This window comes from Nipponia nippon, unplaced genomic scaffold (assembly GCF_047370975.1).
Source record: "Nipponia nippon isolate SJK-2023a ecotype South Korea unplaced genomic scaffold, ASM4737097v1 scaffold_7, whole genome shotgun sequence".
In the NCBI taxonomy this organism is placed as follows: Eukaryota; Metazoa; Chordata; class Aves; order Pelecaniformes; family Threskiornithidae; genus Nipponia; species Nipponia nippon.
The window spans coordinates 53,209,671-53,230,236 of record NW_028262391.1 but is presented as its reverse complement, the minus strand read 5'-3'; the positions used below and the strand labels follow the sequence as shown (position 1 = coordinate 53,230,236).

Genomic DNA, 20,566 nt, shown 5'->3' with positions numbered 1-20,566 from the left:
GAGCCCTCTCACCCCGTCACCCCGGGCTCTTACCATGGCGATGAAGCGGCCGATGAAGCGGAAGTAGGTGAGGTGGTCAGGGTTGATGGAGGAGGCAGGGTTGATCTGCAGGCAGTAGTTGTTCTTGCCAGCGTACTCGAAGAGGCAGTACATGGGGTTGAGCACCTCGTGGGACAGGAGGAAGAACCACTCCCTGGAGCAAGAGGAAGGGGGAGCACGGTGACGAGCGGTCCGAGGAGCCGGGGTGCCCAGGGGCTGCGCCCTGGCGGAGGGGACAGCCACGCGCCTCCACAGCACACCCCGCACAAACCAGCTGCCCGTCTCCTCAGGGTGCCGGTGCAAGCGTCGGGCCCTGGTGTGACTTGGCGAGGGCGTCCTCCGCCCCAGGGGTGCTGCGCGTGCTTTGTGAAAGGCTTCTGGAGACACCAGCAAGAAACACCCCGGTTTGCCGGAGGCCTCGCTCAGAGCACCGGGGATCCCGGCAGGCACCACGTGGCTCAGTCCCACCCAGGCTGTCATACACGTACACACACACACGCTGTTGTGCACACACAGCCCCAGCTGCGCACACACATCCCGAGCCTCCCCGCACAGGCTCCCCCCGGCAGCCCCACCCTGAGCTCAAAGCAGCGCGGGACGGGTGCCGTCCTGGCTTTGCTCCCCCGGCCGCGCAGGGAGACGGGAGTCCTCGGACGCAGAGGCAGCCCCGGCATCCCGTCCGTGGTTCTACCCTGTGGTAGAACAGCATGACGTAACCTACCATAGGGTAAAACCACTGGCAGGACACAGAGAGAGGCGGAGAGCAGGAGCCCCTGCACCAGAGCCGGGGGCAGCGGCACCACAAAGGAGGAGCGGGTGACAGCACGGCAGCACGAATGCCAGGGCGGCGGCAGGCAGGGGCAAGCGTTAGCCCAGCACCAAGGCAGACGCCCCAAGCGAGCCGCCAGGGGCTCATGGGGACACGGGGCCCCCCCTCCAGCTGAGACACAGCCCGTGCTCTGTGCTAACACCATCCTCGGAGCAGGCAGTGGAGACTGCAGCAACCGTGTCGCGCCACGTCTGCCCTGGCACACCCCGACTGTCTGGGGAAACACCAGGGCCTGCTGGCTGCGAAGGTGGGCAGTGGGCAGAAGACGCCGCTTGACCCATCACCCCCGTGCCCCAGGGGGCAGCAGGAGAGCCCCAGCTGGGTCCCCCAGCCCTCTCTGTGCCAGGGACAGGCGAGCGCGATGCTCTCAGGGTGTTCCACCATTCATGAAACTCACACTGTTTCCCATTTGAACACCCCTGGGCTCCTCCGCCCAAGCAAGCGCTGCAGAAAGACTGGGGACCCCGAGTGCCACTGCCAGGCAGGCTCCTGTGCCCGTGCTGCCCTTTAGGGACTCACGCCACAGGCAGGGCACAGCACTGCTCAGCAGCAGGCGTGTGGTCCGGCACGCCGGCGCTCACCTAGCGATGCCGCCGTAGTCCAGGCCCTCCTCTCCTCGCATGATGATGTACAGGCGGCGCCGCAGGTCGTACGGCTTCATGTTCATGATCTGGGGAGAAGCAAGGGGAAGCGTCACCGCGGGCTGCTGCGAGGGCCGGCTCCACACCTCCCCAGGCTCTGCGGCTCCAGCACCTCCTCACCTGCTGGAAGGAGTCCTCAAAGAGCGTCTGTCGGGAAACGCTGATCTTCACGTGGCTGGGCAACGCGTTCGACTACGAGCAAGGCAGAGACACGAGGCTTTGCACAGGCTGGCACGGCGGCTCTCCTCGCTCATGCCTGCCCACAGGGTCAGGTTGTCCACGCACCCATCCAGCCCTGCGGCTCAGCACCCCCCGAGCTGCTGGGGCCCTCCGGCCGCTCTACTCACGTGGCAGAGGAAGCGGAACTGGTGGTACTTCCAGCGAAAGCTCCGGTCATACGCCCCTGGGGAGCCACCCTGCTTGCTCCTGCAAAAGCATCATGGGCCTAGGTTCAGCAGCCCCGCCTGCCCTGGCACGAGGTGCCCAGCCCCAGCAGCCTCATCGCCTGCCAGGCGGGAGGAAGATCTCGGGCGCAGCTCACCTCCGTCAGAGCCACATGTGAGGCCCTAAACCCACTGCTCAGTGTCTTCGCAACAAAACTGACCCACTTCCCCCCTCCGTGTCACAACCACGGGAAGGCACGAACTGCGAACAGGCAGCTCGAGTCCCAGCTCCCAGTGCGCAGCCCGGCTGCCGGGCAAGGGGCCCGGCCCAAAAGCGCTTACCCAGACTCGAATCCAGGGCGCGGGTCCTTGAAGGTGGTGGTGCGAGTGTTGTGGTCCACGAAGTAGCGCACGCCCTCGTTCGTGTACTTCATCTCCCAGCCGGGCGGCAGCGGCGGCTCCTGGATCATCCTGCCGACAAGGAAGGGGTCACCAGGCAGGCACCTCGGGCATCTCCCGCCCTGAACTGCGGCCCTCCAAATTGCTGCCCTTGGGGACCACCCTCAATTTGCAGCTCCATGCCAGACAAAAGGAAGGATTCATGGTATGGGATTGGCGAGCGCCTGCCTGCACCCCGAGACAGGAGCCCTGCCCTGGGCTGCACTTGGCCACGGCCAGGACTGGCCACAGCTACAGCTTCATTCTCCGTCTGCGGGAGAGGTGGCCTCAGTGGAGACCTGGGCCAGGTCCTCAGCCGGGGCAAGTCTCTGGAAAACTGCAACCCAGAGCTCTCAGAGCCCAAGCCGAGCCCTGCAGGAAGGCAACAGGGCAAGAAGAAAGCACATCTTTCTGCCCAGAAAGCCCTGCAGTCTTCTCCATCACTTGCTCACCTCTACCCTCAGCTCCCGCGAGCAGGAGAGCTGCCCCACAATGCCAAGGGTTGCAGTGTCCAACCCTCCTAGGCTCCAGCGCTGCCTGCTCACTGCCTGCAGTTCTCAGTGCTTTTGGCCCTGCAGCGCTGCAGCCCGCCCGGTCCCCCGGCACGGCCAGCTCTCAGCGCTCAGTAGCCCATCGCATGGACCTTCCGAAACCGCAAGCATCCTCCCTGCTCACCCCGCAGGCTGCCTACCCCTGCGTGCGAGGGTCTTCCCACTGGGTGGTCCGCGTGTTGTGGTTCACGTAATACACTCGCCCATTGTCCTGTCTCTTCTCTAAGAGAAAAGGGAGAGGGAGCGTCAGCTGGAGTGCCCTGGCCAGCGCCGACCCACAGTCCCGGGAACAGCCCTCCCCTCCCCAGCTCCCGAGAAGTTTGTCAGCTCCCCCCGTCCCACCTCCCGGCCAGCACTGCCCCGGCTCATTTGGAAAAGGCAGGATAAAACCCCTACATTTCTGCTACGTGCACAAGCTGCCGCACCTCCAGGGAAGGCCGGCTTTCTCCAGTGTCCCCAAGGCCAGCGTGCGGGGAGGTGCCGCAGCAGAGGCCAGCCCCGCCAGCGCGCTGCCAGGCTGGCACAAGAGGCGTGCTCGGCCACGTGCCTCGCTGGGCAGGCGGCACACGCACCCTCCTCGGACACGCGGCGCTCCGCAGGCGCAGCATCCCTCCAGACGGATCTGCAGGTGCTTTCTCAAACACGTCCGAACTCCCTGCATGGCTCTGCTGCTGGTGCACACCTCGTGCTCCCGGCGCGCACCGCACACGCATGCACACCCACACCTCCCTCTGTTGCGCACAGGCATAAAACAAGCACGCCACTCACACCAGCACCGCTGCTCGGCCCCGCGCTGTGCCCGCAGCCTCACGCCCTTGTTGCACAGGAGCCTCCGTGCACACGCGCCCCAGCCGCCCAGCACCCTGCGTGTGCCACACGCTTCCCCAGGCACCCCCTTCCCGACACTATTTGCACACTGAGAAAGGGCGAGTGCCTCCCAGCTGTGGCTGGGCACCAGGCACCCTGGCCCGGTGGTGATCCCGCACCTGCTCCCCACCTCACCAGCCCCCAGGCACCTGCACCCACCCCACGCAACACCTCTTGTCCCGCCTGCCGACGCTGCTCTGCGTCTTGCCAGCCACCCCGCCGCGCACGCCCACGCACGCTCGCTGCCTCCCCACCAACACGTGTGCCCCACACGCAACACACCTCCTCCCTCCACGTGCCTGCGTCACACCCTGCACGCACGGCCCTGCTCCATGCCGGCAGGGACGCCCTGCACGCACGCTCCCCTGTCACCTCCCGGCCACTGCCGCCCCCCTCACTGCCTCTCACTCCCGGACTGCTGGAAGCAGCCCCCAGGCCACGGCTCCGGCAGACCCCACGTACCATGACCAGGACTGCATCCACCCAGGGGATGCCATCCACCCCAGGGACCCCCACCCCAGGGTGCTCGGCCCCACGCAGAGCTGTGCCTCCCCCAGTCTGCCTAGCTGACGCTGGGGACGGGGCCCCTCTCCTCCCTGGCCAGGGCTCACCTCGCTGATGCAGGAGGCGGGCCACCCAGCGTGGCAGCAAAGGCTCCAGCACCATCCCCATCAAGACCCTGCCCTTGGAGACCCTCTTAGCAGACTGGGCCCCCTCTGCCCTGCTCCAAGCTCCCCGCAGTTTTAACCCCTCTCCTGCCCTCCCTGGCACAGCACAGCCCCTCTGCACACAGGAGCATCCCAGCCTGCCCTCTCCAGGGATGCTCTTGCCATGGAGGGGGGATCTCTCTGCCCTGGGGATGGCACAGGGACCTTTCAAAACACCCCGGCACCTGATGCTTGGGCCACAGGGAGGGGACAGCCAGCCCTGCTCCTGCCAGCTCCCAGCCCCGCTGCGGACCAGGGCAGAGCATCCCGGGAGGCAGACAGGGGAGCAGGATGGATCCCATGGGGACAAGCGAGGAGTTGGATCCCCAACCTCTCCCCCTGTCCAAAAGAACAACCACAAGCACTTCTGCATTCAGTAGCAGAGAGAGACTGGGAACTCCTCCAGGAAAAGGGGAAAAAAGGAAAAAAAGCTGGATTTCAAATCAGAGATTGCGCTAATCACAGGCAGACTCAGCCCCACATGCAGCAGAGCATGGGGAACGCTGGCTCCCCAGCCACCGCTCCCATTAACACCAGGGACGGGAGCGAAGGAGCTGCTGACAGCACTGTCCTCCCCGCGGGGCAGGCAGGGTCCTGCTCCAGATGACGGAGGAACGTCCCCCGCGGGCTGTCCGGCGAGCGCGGCGGCGGGCAGGTGAGGCGGCTCAGTACTTACCCCAGCCGGGAGGAAGGGGACCGAGAGGGTCATTGTCGGACGGGGTGCCGGACGACTAGAGACAACAGAGAGGGCAAAAACACAAAATAAAAACCAGGACAGGGACGCCTGGGAAGAGCGGAGTGTGGAGGTGAGCCGTGCAGCCCCCGCTCCCACTCGCCTCCCCTTGGCCCACAGCTCCCAGACAACTAAAAAAAAAAAAAAAAACCCAAAAAAAACAACCTTGCACACTGAAGGGGGGGTTAAAAAAAAAAAAAAAGAAGAAAAAAAAGCACAAACTAAACAGAGGCTGGGGCAGCCAAGGGGGCGGCAGGGCAGGGGCCGTGCCGCACAGAGGGGAGCAGGACAGCGCGGCAGGGTCCAGATGTGCGCGGCTGCTCGGCTACCGCCGGCTGTCCCCACCAGATACACCTCCAGCCTCCTCCAAGAACCACACACAAGAGGGGAAAAAATATCGCAGGCCTTTCCAATGAAATCATTCCCACAAGCCCTGTCCACGCCCAGCGCTTCCTGGCGGGCCAGCGGCCCCCTCCTCCCCGGGCAGGGCGCGGGGTGCGGGATGCGCTCGCACTGAGGCCGCATTCATCCCATGCAGACGGGCGGCTCCGCGCCCCGCCGCCCCCCCAGCAGATTGGGGGCCACCGCACAAAGCACCTTTCTTCTTCCCTGGGGCGGGCAGAGCTGGCGGCCGTCACCCAGCCTGAACCGGGGGATGCCCCGGGACGGGGGGAGCAGGCTGGTGCGCTGCCCCGCCGCCCCTGCCTGCGTGAGCCCCCCATCTCCAGCTCCGCTGGAGGTCCCTGGGGATGGAGGCGCAGCCCCAGCAGTCGGGGGTTCAGGGGAGAAGGAGGCCTGCGAGTGCTTTTAATGGTTAAATAAGAAGCGCATTGTTACCGAAAAGGCATTTTCATTGCACCTCCTGAAACCCAGCCGCTGGAGAGGGGCCGGCGTCCCAGCCCTCCGCGCTGGGCTGGGGATCGGAGTCAGCCGGGGCTCACGAATGCCAGCGCAGCCAGGCCCGTCCCTCCTGGCTGGGAACAGGAGGCAGCCCCAGGCCCAGGCATGGCTGCTATTTGGGGTGCCAGAGCCCCCCACTCTGAGACAGGTGCCAGCACTCAAGGTGCCCCATGGCAGCCCAGCACCCCGGGGATGTCCTGGGCCGTGTCAGGGATGGGGCTGGCACAGACTATGCCTTTCCAAGCTTCATCTCTTGTACCCGACCCCATGTGCCAGGACTGGGTGCAGGAGGCACTGCCCCGGCAGCAGCCAGCCCGGCACGGCGTGCCTCAGACTTGGGGCAGTCTGTGCTCCCTCCCTGCCCAGACAGGCTGGCCAGCCACACAGCCGAGTCACGTCCAGAGGTATCGCCTCACCATGACCTAAAAATACCTAATTAAAACTAACAGGGCAGAGACGCAAGAGCTCGGGGCAGAGCTCCGGGGAGCCAGCCCTCCTGCAGCTCTCCACAGCCCCTGGGAACAACCTGGCCCCTTGGGCCGGCAAGACCCTGCAGCGCAAGGGATGCTGCGTGCAGGCACAGCCCGGGGAGCCCTGCGGCACCAGGGAGCCCTGCGGCACTGGGGAGCCTGCTGGCAGAGTGGTCCCTGGCTGCACCCCAGCTCCCCGAGCTGCTGCTTCCCCCAGGGGCTGTGCGGAGAGGGCTCTGCATCGCCCAGTGCTGCTCATCACCTCCCCACCTTCCTCTTCCGGCAAGGAGGGCAGGTGGATGCTGGACACGGGAGGGCAAGGCAAAGCAGAAAGCCCCTGTAGGGAAGGAGGGAGAGCGGGAGCCATCACCGCTGGCAGCAGAGAGCTTGAAACAAAAAGTACAATCGTTTCATCAGGCTAAATTTGGAGCGCGAGTCCCTCCCTCTGGGCTCCACGGAGCCCGGGCAGGGCGAGTCGTGCAGCGCTGGAGCAGCTCCAAGGCTGGCGCTGGCAGAGACACGAGTGAGCAACAGGCCCAGAGCCCCATTCAGCCTCGGTGGAAGCCCCCTCCCGCGCACCCCTCCGCATCGGTCCTGCGAGCAGCGTGCCAAGGAGTGCAGGCAGGCGGAGGGCAGCAGAGCCACAATGGTCCAGCTACTGCCGCAAGGCTCGGAAGGGCTGGCAAGCTGTCCGGGGAGAGATGGGCAGGAGGAGGAAAGGGGCAGAGCAGCTTCCCACAGCCCCGGGAGCAGCCCTGGTTGTGTCTCATGCAGAGTGGCACTGGAGGACGGACTCTGCACCTCCCTCCCACAGAGCATCCGAGCTCCTCGCTGGAGCACAGAGCTTTCACCAGCTCTAGCAGCGCTGCTGGGACACGTCAGCCTCCTGGCTTTCTCCGAGAGGAGGTAAACATGGATGGGAGGTTGGTCACCCTGCTCTGCCCACCTTCACTCCACACCTGCCCACCAGACCTCTCTGCCTTCTGGCAAGAGCTGTGTTTTACACCACGGCACAGCCTCTGCGAGGCACGTGGCTGGCTGACGGTGGAGAGCACTGGGACATCGCTGCTCCGGGAGGTGGAAACACTCCAGCCTGGCTCTTTCCCAAGCACTGCTCACCCTGCAGCACAACGGCCACCAGCACGGTCCTGGTTATCAGAGGGTGCCCGCCACTGCTGAAAGCCAGGTCCTGGCTCCAGCAGCAAAGGCAAGACCAGGATAAGAGTGCTCTCTGCCCAGGAGCTATTGCTCTGTGGGCCTGTTGAGAGATCATTCCCTGAGCAAGGAAATGCAGCTACTCAGCCCAAACCAGGAACGAGGGGAAGAAGCAGAGAAACCAGGAGGAAGCTCGCGGAGCCCAGCAGGGCTCATTCCCTGCACTCTCTGGTCCCCTGGCTCTTGCAGCCCTCACTGTGCCAGCACTTGTACCCTGAGCCTGCAGCTACTGCTGCTGACTCCTGCTGCCACCCAGGACCCAACTCGCTGTCCTCAGTCCAATGGAGACTTGGGGAAGGACGAGCTCAGCCCCAAGAGCCTCCCCTCCTGCTACAGACCAGGCTCCCACAGCTTCTTCAGCATATGCCCAGCTCCAACAGCATGCAGCAAGCCCCGCAGGCAAGCGGCAAGGCTTGGCTGACAGGAGCCATGGGAGAAAGCATGTGCCTATAGCCACGCTAGCACTGACTCCGGGGACAGGCTGCTGAGGACACCTCCCACCACCCTTCAGGGCCATGTTTTACAAAAAGTTACTCCCATGGGGTTCTCTGCCTGCAGCGAGCACCTCCCCACACTCAGGGTCTCCCAGGCCAGCCCAGATGAGACCGGTGGGAAAGCCAGGCGAGACCTCCCCCACTGCAGCCCCCAGCTCTCACCTGGTACAGGAATCTTTGGCTGAACTGCTGCATGGCTCCTTGGAGCTGGTTTCGCTGGGACTGCCACTGCTCATAGTTCCTGACATACTCGGCCGTGGGGCGCTGCCACGTGGTGGTCCGGGTGTTGTGGTCCACGTAGTAATACCTGCCTCGAGGATCCACGCGCTTCTCCCACCTGGAAACACCAGAGGAAGATGTCACCATCTGTCCTCAGGCAGCTTGGCGGGTCCTGCTGGCAGGACCTCCAGCTGCTGTGCGGCAGCTCAATACTAAGGCTGGTGTGAAGGCAGCAGAAAGAAACCCTGGAGAGGTCGGGAGGCACAGCAGAAGGCACACACCACGGTCCCACGCCGAGGAACATCCCCTCCCGTTGCCCTCACCCGAGGGCTGCCTACGGGGTCTGGACGTGCAGCAGCAGCTTGAGAATATCCAACGTGCTGAAAGGGTGACTGAGAGGAGCACCGGTTGTGAGCTGCTTCCCCGGCTGCCACGCTCCCCTCATCCTCCCCATGCAGCGGCTCAGCAGAGGGTTTGTGGTCGAGTTCTGCCTCAGAAACACAGGTGAGAAAAGCAGCTCATAGTCCTCCAAGGGAGAAATGGCCAAGAGCTGCCAGGGCCCAAGGGTCCAGCTATGAATGCCGTGATTTTTCATTTCACTCTGACACTACAGGCTGACTTCAGGGACTTGCTCTCTGGCTCCTCTCACAAGACTGATATACCCTTTAACACGAGGGCTCCATTCTCAGCTCCAGTGTAACCACCAGTTTCACAGCTGAAGGGGCTCTTTTGGACAAAGATCCACCAGAAGGAAATACAAAAGACTAGCAAGACTCAAAGCACCTCCCTGCAAGGGCACACGATGCCGCGGTGGGATGCCTAGGCACTAGCAGAGTTCGCATCGGGATGCCGTAAGCATTCCTCCAAGACGGCTGACCTTCGACAGAGGCAAGGCGCTGGGCTGGAGACCTGCACAGGAGGGAAGGAGCACGCCCGGGGTACTCCAAAGCTACCTTGCCAGGTGACAGCCTCCCTCTTGTAACACCGGACATATTTCAAGCTGTTGTAGGATCAGAAAGCAGCTGCAGAGATCACAGCTTAACTGGAGGCAGTGTGTGCCCACAGGAACCTGGAGGCTCCCGTGGAGGAAAACAGGATGGGTTTGTATTTCACTTGCACGCATCACGCTGGCGGTTAAAGCACGCTTCAGTCGTTCCAGCCTTCAACAAACTCAGTCTAGAGAACAACAGTTTGGCTGTACTGACTTCTCTGCTTTTAGGAGCTCAAAGAGGTGAGAATTCCACAAGCTTCTGGAAAGCAGGTGGGCCCCAGGGCTGTGTACAGCCTTTATCTCCTGAGGACTGTTTACTCCTGCAAATGAAAGCACGGCCCTCCTGGACATGAGTTTTGTGGAGTGCTCCCTGCAGGTCCCATGGAGCTGAGCAGCAGCATCTTCTCAAGCACAAGCAGACCCCAACGTGGCTGAGAACATAAGAGGCCCCTCTGAGAGAGTCCAGGGTCCAGCTCCAGGTTTGAGGCACATGGAGCGGGCCTGTTTCCCCTCACCAGGAGCTCAGTCCTCATCTAGAAGCATCTGTTTTTCCAGGTGATGTGAGGCCCACCCCCTCCCTTCTCCTGGTCTTTGGGAGGACTTTGCTGGCACCCCGTCCCAAAGGCCCACCCCTCCGCTCTGCTCTCAAGGGGTTGCGCTCTGCTCGAGAGTTCAGTGATTTCCATGGACTGTTTAAAAAAAAAAAATCCTCTAACGGAGGTCAAAACGCAAGAGATGATTGGAAAACTTTTTCCTTTTTACACATGCTGGAAAGACCTTCCTGAGGATACAGGGTGTGCTTCCAGGCCAGCGAACCCTTGGTCATCTCACCCCATTTCTTTTTAGGAATGAGAGAAGTGGCTACCAATCCACTTCTCCCCTTTTGCGCAGACTCCCATGCATCTGATACAACAAGTTAGTTCAGTACGTGAGATGCCAGCTGCCCCCAGAGCCCCTTACCCTGGAGGAAGGGGTCTCTCCCACGTGGTGGTCTTGTTGTTATGGTCTACATAGTAGACTCTACCATTAGGCAGCTCTCGCTGTTCCCACCTGCAAGAAAAAAAAAAAAAATCATGAGAGAGTTGATACTTGCTAGCACAGAGACCGAAGCCTGGCTGAGGCGGAGCTACCAAAACAAACTGCCCTCCGCGATGCCAGCCAGAGCGGCGTGCCTCCCGCTGCCGGGCTCGCCGGGCGCCTGCCGCACCGCACGCCACGCCGGGGCCGGCCGGGGCGAGCGGCCCCCCTCAGGAGAGGACGTGGAGGAAGCCCGAGGCAGATGAGACGGCGCCTGTCCTCTCCTCAAACACAGAGGTGAAGCGAAGGGGTTCAGCTGGAAGGAGCATCGTGGATCCAGCAGCCTCAGCCCCCGCGCCTGGAGGGCAGCGAGAGCCGGAGCCTTGCTACGCGTAGGACCAAGAGACTTTGCAGGCACCTTCGTCTACTTTAAATCACGCCCGAACAGCCTCCCTAGGAAAACTGTTTGCATGTGGGCCCACAGACTTGGACCGTAGCTGTGCAGCCAAGCCTCCCCCACAGATCAGTGAGCTGTGCATAATTAATAATCACCTAATTACCAAGAATGTCCAGAGAGCTGCATCTGGTGGATTAGCAAGCCTACCTCCTCGCATTGCTTAGCTACAGCGCGCCAACCTTTATTTAAAATAAAGAATGACAGCAGGTCTACACGGCAGTTGCTTGGCTTGCTAGATCAAGACAATCAGAGACATGCTGCAGCAGTCTGCTTTCTGAAAACAGGCATAATTTGGAGCATAAATTCCTAATTTCCTCCAGAAAGTAGGAGGGTCAGCATAAGATTTCACACAGGGTCAGTTTTATGTCCTGTGAGTTTTTGATGTAGTTTTTGTTTAGTTTCTCTTAATACATCTTTAAAGGGGAGCCTTTGAGTTTGGGCTGGGGCTGAATTTTTTCCTTGGCAGCCTCCTGCTCGCTGCTGACAGACACCGCCTGCAAACATGGCGCGGCCACAAGGCACTCGCTTCGGAGGTGGTCCCTAAGGGGAGCCGGTGCGACAGGGAGGCCTGGCTTTACACGGCTACACTGAAAAGCATTCTTTGCCTTAATTCATTCATGAAAGTTTATGCCCTGGCAAAGGTAGAAGCTCTGAGGAGCACCGTGCTTTCCTGTCAGCTTTTATTCTGCAACAGAGAGAGGCGAGCCAGCAGCTGCTGACAGGTGAAGTGTTCTCCTGTCACACTTCTGCTCCCACAGGTCTCCCTCCCGATTCAATCTTCAGTCTCAATTAGTCACCACAAAAAGCCCTAGGAAATTAATATACCAGCTTCTGTTGTGACAGCAAGGGAACAAATCTGGGCTTGCAGAAAGCAAGAAGCCCTCAAGGAGGAGACGCACCGAGTGCCAATGCCCCATCGCCCGGGCTCACACCGCCCCTGCTCATCCTCAAACCTCCCCGGGGGATGATGAAGCCACCAAACGGTGACCTCGGCCACAACCACAGATGTGCTGCGACCACAGGTCGCGTGCATCACAGCCTCGAGACCGCTCTCGAAAGAGGTGGGAAGGCAGAAACGGGGAGAGCTTCAGCCACGTTTCCGAGCCCTGGCCGCGTGCCATCAGCTGGGGACCCCAGCGGTCCAGCAGCCACGTGGGCACCCTGAAAAACCTCTGCCCTGGGCAGAAGGCAATCTTGCCCTCTGAGATAAGAGTCAGTTCCCCGAAAGCAGGAGGGGAGCGTGAATGCCAGGCTGAGGATTAGCAGAGAGATTGTCTAAACTCAAATCAGAGCCGTTGCCTTCGCTCCTACGGGCTTCTGAAAAGCCCTGTCAACTCAATGCATATATGCAGAGACCGGTGACACCTGCAGAAGTAAGCTACCAGTCCGCAGCGCTGGATCTTTCTCGTCCCTAGAACAGATCTAGGGACACCAGTGGTTATCTCTGATGGAAAGAGCCCAAAGCAGGACCTACCATGCCTGTACACCTTTGACAGCGAGGGATAGCCAAGCGCAACGCCACCCACAGCAGCGACCACATGAGAGCAGAGCCGGCACTGCCCGGTGCTGCTCTGGGATCAGGGAGGCCTCGCCTCTCCGCCCGGCGGTCAGCCCTTTTCCTGGGCAGCGCTGGGCGTCGTCAGAGGGGAAACGCCCGGTGTTTCCTGTTCACTCGCGATGAACTCGGTGCTTCACGAGCATAAAAGCACCAGGACAGCTAAAAGATTGAAATCTCTTAAGGGAAAATCAGCATAGCTGGAATTTCTTGAAGACACAAGCATGTCCACTCCATGAGATGGATGGCAAAAGGTCCCTGGGCATCTTCAGGGCGAAGGCAGGGCTGTGGAAGTGCCGCTGGCTGGAGAGCTGCCCATTGCAGGCACTTCAGATCGCCACCAGCAACCAGATACGGATCCGGCGCAGGGCTCAGGTGGAGGAACGCTATTCACAAACAAAACTCCAAGGTACAACTCCGCTCATGAGACTTTGCAGGAGTCGGCATCCTGTGAAAACCCTTTTAAGCATCATCTTCTGAGGGCAGCTGTACATAACAGCCCCCTCTGGGCGGATCTAGAGACCAGAGCACCGCTCACCCCAGCCAGATGTCCCACCCGTTCTGTCCGCGCTGACATGCGGTGCTTCAGAGATGAACAGGACCTTGGCCTTGTGCACACAGAACCAGTGGTGCCAGCATTCGTTACTGGAGGGGACAGGTCCTCCAGACTCATTAACAACAGGTTCTCTGACCAATATGGCTCTGAGGACTTGGAAGTCCTTTATGAGAAGAGGCTCTCGAGCCCCCAGGTACCATTTCTGTGGCTGTGGAGACCAGAAATCCCACAATGAGGACTCCTCGAGGGCAGAGGGTTTCTGGATCCCTCAGATGCTCCTCTGGGTGCCCTCGCGACTGCAGAGCCACACAGGATGGGGGAGAGCTGCTGGTGGCAGCTGATTTATGTCCACTGTCCCCATCTCACACCCTGTACAAACAGGTGACAAGTTCACGTGCTCCTCAGGTCAGCAGCTCCCTTGTGATCTGAAATGTAGATTTGCTGAGGGCTGCCTTGCCCTACCAACAGTGAATCACCACCGTTAAACAGCAAGCTGTGATGAACTCTATTGCTGACACACAGCAATGACCTCAGAAACAGGGGCACTGGGGGCAACCCATCCTTGCTCAGACCACCGTGCCCAGCTCTTCACAGGCTTCAGCCTTTTCGAGCTTCCCTGCATCCCATCTCAGGGAGACACACGACGGACTCTTCCTCTGGGGAGCCCACATCCAGCTGGTGTTCCTCCCCCGCGCCTGCTGCCACATCACCACCAGCAAGGAAGACCAGAGGTTTAGCAAGCGCTAGATGGTGGGAGCTCTCACCCACGTGCACCGCTGCTGCAAGCATGAAGCGTGCGACGTGTTGGCCCCCGCCAGCTCCCCTCTGACCGCCTGCAAGGCTTGCAACAGCAGTGGATACAGGGAGCCACGGACGGTGTGAAGTGGCAGTGCTGAGGCAACCCTGCAGTCCAAACAAAACACCCTCCTTATGTAAGAAACCACAGCCCCATGCCTTCTGCCAGGCAGCATAATGTACCTCTTTGTACGGGCGAGACGGCGCTGAGTATACACGCCGCGCTAACGACCGTCTGTCCCCCGTGCGGGATCATCACTGATAGGAACCAGATGCAGGAGCCAGCAGCTCTCGTGCCCTCCCCCCTTTCGCTATCGGTCCGCTCAAAAACCCCTAGGTGGGAACCAGGACCCCACGCCGAAGGCCTTGAGAGCTGTGCCCAGCCGCTCCTGTGCCACACACGCTCCCCGGCTTCACAAGGAAACATGCTCTGGCCAAGGCAGGAGGATGGGAAGGAGGTTCTAGGCACTGTCGGGGCTGGAATTATTCAGAACACCTTCCAGCACCCTCCAGCCCCTAGAACAGACTCCCGGTTGTGTGAGAGATGCCTTTGTGCCTGCCACATCTGGTGCAGATGTTCAGAGACAGCTATCTGAGCAGAATAAATAGCTCTGAATCCCCACATGAACCCAGCCACTCTCCACTCCATCCGCACACAGCCCGGCGCGAGCAGGGAGGCTGGGGCTCAGCGCACCCACCAGCACGCAGCTGGGAAAAGCTGCCACCCCACCAGAGGCTGAAGAGAAGCCGAGCGCGAGTGCTCTCCACACTCCCACAGATGAAAGGAGAGTCTTGGAGAATGAGGCAGGGCTCCTGCAGAAAGCAGGAGGGACAAGACGGTTTTCCAGCTCTTCAGTGCCAGAGCGACCGGCAGCTCTGCAGGGGACGTCGCTCCTGCGAGCGGCAAAGCAAGAGTGATCACGCAGGGGCTCTGCGGCGCGCTCTGCGCAGCCATCCCTGCGGGAGCTGGGCCAGCGAGGGGCTATCCTGCACCGTGTTCTGTGGAGCACACTGCTGCCAGAGCTGAAGTGGCCTGCTTTTGTCTGCATCCCTTCTGCCTGAGACATCGCTGCCTCCGCCAGCCCAGCCAGCCGCATCCCCATCTCCCAAGCTGGGCCCCAAACCACTAGTCAAACCAATACCCTGGTGTGGTGAGCCAGCCAAAAATCAGCTGCCCTAGATCAGGTCTCAGGAGATCCCCAGAAACTAATTTCTACCACCCCAGGGCCACAGTGTTTTGTGCAATCCCTGTTTAACAAATTCCTGTTTGTGCAAATCCCTGTTAGCCCAGAACCTTGTCTGGCTGCTCTCAGGGCAGGGCTCACACCATGGAGACCTCAACGGACTCAATTCTCTGCTCTCCTTCACCTGGGAAGACCTTGATCCTTGGTCTCCACCTGACCAAGCAGGTCAACTGCTACCCAAGCCAGCACGAGCGTGTAACTCGGACAGCACATGCAAGAGGGTTGCTGCCCTCTTTCTCCCCTACAGATCCTACAGTCAGGGCAGGGAGGGACAGATACTCAAGGTGCTAATCAAAGCTGACTCCAGAGATCCAAATTCCACAAGCTCAGCCTGAAGGACAGCTTGCTACCCCTCCACTGCTCTTCTCCAGCCGTCTCCCAAAGTGCAACCGTTTTATCCTCCTCCCCACTCTGACATGCATGATTTTCTGGTGTGCGAGCACTGCAGGGAGACAGGTACTGGGAGGACACGGGCCACCCTTCCACCCAGCTGGACCAGGTAAATGCAAGTCTGGCCTGTCTTAGAAAGCAGGGCTTGCAACCTCACGGAGCCTCCGGAAACCCTAATGGTGAGATACCCACAGGCTCCTCTCCACCCCGGGAAAGAAACAACAGCCTGTTTCCACCTGGGGCCGTGCAGAGGTGGGGAAAAGGAGACCTTCAGTCTACCTGGTAGGAGCAGAAAGGGACATAAGCTCTGGCTGGAATAAAGACCTTTTTCAGAGCACTGGACTTTTCCAGCTGCCTGGAAACAGGAAGCGCCCAGGCCAGAGAACAGAAACCCTCACACACCCGGCATAAAGGCACACTGAGCCGTTAACCCTAATTACCTGTGACTGACACACGAGCGAGGCCCTGACCTTCCAGGCATCGCCTCAGCCAAAGGAAAATAAACAGCTCCCTTCATACGAAACACAAGCCATTTTCAACACCACCACCCCCCCCCCACCGCTTTGCATTTTCGGTCCAGAATTAAAGGTGTCTGAAATACAAGGGGAGAACGACCCAGCTGCAGCAGGAAGGGGGCTGAGCCCAGAGCCCGCCCGCCACCCCCACCAAGAGCCAGCGAGACCACCGGCATGGCTCGGCCGGCCCCAGCTCTCCTCCCAGCCCTTTCCCCACATCCCATGGAGGAAGAGGATGCGGAGCATCCGCACCAGGGAGATGGAACAGGCACAGCTATGAGAGGGTCCTGCCCACCTCCCCCCAGCAGTGGCCGATGCCCCATGGTGTCTTTGGAGGGCATGTTTGTGCCCTCTTGCTCAGAGGGAGCTCCCTGGAAATCCATGCTCACTCTCATGGATTTTCCTCTGACTGATCCCTTCAGCGGCCCCAGGAGAGCAGCGGACTCTGCTGCTTCCCTGGGCATGGACACTGAGAGGCTGCTTGCCGCAGAGACGCGATTCACTGTTTGTTACCCCAGAGAGCACACAGATCAGACCCCAGCCCAGAGGAGAGAGGAGTCCACAGCACAGTCACAGGCCCGACGGCTCAGACTAGAGAGGACAGGCTGTGCCAGGGGAGCGGGAGCACAGGGATCCCCGACAGGCACTCCCAGGCCCCCTCTGCTCTGCTGAGCACCAACATTTCCACCGACTCCGGATGCAGCACAGCCCCCTCCCTCAAACATCCTCTCCTTCCAGCACACAGCAGTGCCCCGGTTTGCTCATGTCCCCCCAGCCGTCCTTCCAGGGCCGTGCCTCCCTCCCTGAGGGCCACAGCCACTCTGTCGTGCTGGCCCTCTCAGGGGGAGGCAAGTCTCAAGCAGAAGGCAGAGCTTACCCGGGGGGCAGAGCATCCAGGGCTAGCACCGCTGCCCGGGCCGGCGGGGCGCTGGAGCCAGAGGCTGCCTCCTCTGCCTCTCCAGTGGTGGGCAGGGCAGGAAGGGCAGGAGCGACGGAGCTGTCAGCCACGCTCAACGCCGTCACAGTCGGTACAGTTGCTCCTGCTGCTGGCCTTTCCTCTTCGATGTCCACAGCACCCGCTGTGTCTCCATTCACTGAAAAGGCAGAGGGCAGAGACGTTAGCACCCAGAAAGGGTAATGGGGGGCCCGGCTGATCTACCACACCCACGCAGCCCTGGAAGCAGAGCACGTGGTGGGTGGCAGCCGCTACCACCCAAGCACGGGGCTCACGGGGCTCCCAGCCTGCAGCAAAGGCAGCACCTCCTTCCCCCAGCAGTCAGATCCCTCTATGAACCACTGCCGCTGCCTTTTGTCCCCAGACAAAAGCAGAGGGTACTTTGCATTTGTGCTCAGTATCTCTTCTGCCGCTTGCAAACATGCTGCGTGCCTGATGGGAATTCAGGTAACGAGCAGGAGCTCAGAAACGGCTGGCGCAGCGTGTGTCCCCCCAGGCAGAGGGGAGCCCAGGCTCAGCAACTCCGCTGCTGCACTGGGAAGAGCTAAATGTTGTTGGATTCCACTGAACTTCTGGAAAAGGAAGGGGAAGAGACAGAGCAAAGGAAAATTACAAAGAAAACTGATGAGGAGGAAAATGCAGAGCAAAAAAAAAAAATGAAAGGGAATTTGTTTGTCGAATATTTATTAGATAGCCAAAAAACCCTGAGACTTGGCAGTCCAGCAGAGGATAACTTTCGCTACAAGACATCCTGGCTTCAGTGGCAAAGCAAAAGCATTAAAAACAAACCAGCAACAAGTAACAAAGAAGTAAGGGATGCAGACAGAGCTCCACAAGTTAGAGTTGAGAAATGTAGAAAACTGTAAGGGAAACGTAGAAAATCTGTGTCTACAAGCCCAAATATTTAGAAGTACCGTAGGAAAAAAACCTCACAACAGTATAAACCCTCCCAGACGGCAGACTGAAGACATACAGACACACTGTAGAAGCAGCAGACTGCTCGGGACACTTTTGCTTTGTGGCTGGAATGAAGCAGGACAGCATCCTCCAGCACCGGAGGAATCTTGTACACAGCATCAGCAACTAGAGGAGCCCCTCAGGCAGCATCTACGGGCGATGAAGGTCAGCAGGCTCACCACAACTTCCACCAGAGTCCTGCAAGACTCGGGTGAGGAGTCTCTGACTGCTACTCATGCCTAGCAAGCCTTGGAAAGGGCACTTTTAGAAGCTTCAAACGCATTGTGCCAATCTTCAAAGGGAACCTGCAGAGTGACCCAGATAACGCCGCTGTGATTGGTTTGGTCTCAGCCCTGGACGAAACAGGGAAAAGCTGATCCAAAGTTCACGTGATAAGGAAGGCTCCCGGCGGAACACAGCTAGGGCTAAGAAACGTGGCTGGGGACAAAAAGTACCATGAAATCATCTCCTTTTATTGTCAGATGAAATTACAGCTGTGAGTGACAAATGTAATGGGGACGTTCTTGCAACAGTCTGCTCAAAAAACATGATAATCTCACCAAAATGTACTAAACTGAGGAGGAAGAGGATGGTTTCTAGAGGCATTCCACGGAGCACAAGACAGGGTGTCCAGCCCTAATCCCAGCCACCTGAAACACTCATCTCCCCATCCTGAAGTGTAAATCATCACCGACAGGACTTGCGGGAGACACGGAGGTCGGTGAGCGGTAAACAGCGACAAGGATGGCACAGTCATAAAGCCACTGGGGAGGCTGGGGCCGGGCCAGTAAAACACGTTCTAAATAAACCAAAGCCAAGGAGTCAAGTTGTACTTGCAGAAACAAAAACTCCGTCCACAGCCCGAGGGAGCGTCCCCCTGCACAGCGAGGACGCTAGGAAGGGCTGGGTGGGCACAGGGGACACCGCGCAGCGTTCGCTCCTGGTACAGCACTGCACCGAACAGGGCAGAGACGAGCCACAGCCCTGGGGAGGGGAGCACAGACAGGAGTGACAGCTGAAAGGCAGCATTTCACGTCAGCCTTCCGCTCCCCCATCTCCCTCCCCAAATGGGTTTTGGCAAAATCGAAATTGCATTGCTCCAGGTTTTTCCAATGAAATGGAAAAAGAGAAAAAAAAAAATCTTCCTTTTGGGTTGAACGAAATATTTCCTTCTAACCGAAACAAAGCACTCTGCTTCTCCTTCCAGGTCTCTGATAAAAGCAAAAGAAAAGACGGCACTGCCTGCAAAAGCAGTGCAGGGGAGCGGGAGATGCCGTACTGCTCGGCCAGCTCCACGGAGCCAGAGAAGGAAAACAGCTAAACTGCTTGTAGCTTCATAGTCAGGCACTCAGCCGGTCCCCATCCCCGCTCTACAAGGTATTTATGGCTTGGTGGACAAAGCCAAGAAAAGACAAGAGAAACCCTTCCAGAAATACCCTCTGGCACAAGAATCAGCCCCCTTTTGAGAGGTGGGGTTGTGCCTTCTCTGGTGCTCGACAAGGCAGCTGCTCCTCCCCGTGTCGGTGGGCAAAGAGCTCAAAACATTTTCGCTGAAGACTGATGGGCAAATTCAGCTGAACATTGCCAACCCTGAAACAAGTCCACTCGGCTGTGATAATGGTCCTCCTTGCTGTGGCATCAGTGACATTGCTGCCCAAGTACCCTTTTAAAAACTTGGAGCTGGATGCAGTATTTTTTGTCAGGGAGACTTGAGAGAGGAGCCACAGAAATTATTCACGACAGGCAGAACAGATCCTACCAGTGCACTCTGCAGAGCTGCCCAACTTATCAAAAGTAAAATAAATAAAAACCAATCAATTCACAGGGAGGAAATTCCCAGGCACTACAAGATCCGTTATCTCGGCAGAAATTCATTTTCTCCCACAAAACGCAGCCCCGAGCGCTGCCCCCCATCACCTCCCACGAGCACTGGTTCACCTGTGCCATTGGCCGTGCCATTGGCCATGCCGTTGGCCATGCTGGCATGCTGTGTGCTCTTGGCCTGCTGACGGTGCCGGCTCCTGGCGCTGGGACTTTGCTCTCCACTCCCCGTGTTTTGCCTGGCCGCTCCAGCCACATGTCGGTGCGTCCTGCAAGGGAAAGAAACACGGGAGGTGAGACACACACCACTGGCCTCGCAAAGAAAACCCCGCTCCTGCCCTTTTGCCTCCGTCTTGTGCTACTTCTCCCCCAGCACAGCCATCGGTCGTCCCTGAGAACGGCCAGGGTGCAGCCACGTGCCTCTGCTCCTCCGGCAGAGCCCCACACTTCACGCTGCTTACTCAGACCTGCCGGTGGCAGAGTCCCATGGAGGAGTAACCTGGGTGCCAAAGACCTTGCTTTTGTTTGCGGGTGCTCACCCCATCTGCCTCACACACTGAGGAACAGCCCCAGGTACTCATGGCCAGAAACCTGCTCGCGGCACCGAGCCAGCACAGCCCCCGGCAGTTTGCTCCTTCCTCCCCTGCAATAAAGGTCCCAGGAGAGATCCCGCGCCAGCGCCAGCTCCTGCACCGCAGTGCTGCGTCAGGCGCCGGTGGGAACCCTCACCGTGCCTCCCGCCCGGCTGCAAGCTTTGCACAAAAGCAGGTGAGGAAGGCGCACGTGTTACCGCTGCCGGGACAGCTGGGACAGCCGTGGCCTCTAGC

At 59.6% G+C, this 20,566-nt stretch overlaps 1 protein-coding gene across 7 annotated transcripts in view; it reads right to left on the bottom strand.

Annotated features, from left to right (window-relative positions):
• WWP2 (WW domain containing E3 ubiquitin protein ligase 2) overlaps window positions 1–20,566 on the bottom strand; it is a 45,775-nt gene that overhangs the window by 7,393 nt on the left and 17,816 nt on the right. For 4 of the 7 annotated variants that reach the window (XM_087738658.1, XM_087738660.1, XM_087738659.1 and 1 more), the window contains 11 exons: window positions 19,857–20,008; window positions 16,884–17,100; window positions 10,438–10,527; window positions 8,430–8,604; window positions 5,132–5,186; window positions 3,022–3,103; window positions 2,235–2,363; window positions 1,857–1,935; window positions 1,630–1,701; window positions 1,450–1,538; window positions 34–193 (listed from right to left, as the gene is read on the bottom strand). In XM_087738658.1, coding sequence (XP_087594784.1) covers window positions 34–193; window positions 1,450–1,538; window positions 1,630–1,701; window positions 1,857–1,935; window positions 2,235–2,363; window positions 3,022–3,103; window positions 5,132–5,186; window positions 8,430–8,604; window positions 10,438–10,527; window positions 16,884–17,100; window positions 19,857–20,008 — 1,300 coding nt within the window. Of the gene's footprint in view, window positions 1–33; window positions 194–1,449; window positions 1,539–1,629; window positions 1,702–1,856; window positions 1,936–2,234; window positions 2,364–3,021; window positions 3,104–3,306; window positions 3,760–5,131; window positions 5,187–8,429; window positions 8,605–10,437; window positions 10,528–16,883; window positions 17,101–19,856; window positions 20,009–20,566 lie in introns of those variants that run through there. The other 3 variants (XM_087738665.1, XM_087738663.1, XM_087738664.1) reach the window with 3 other exon arrangements.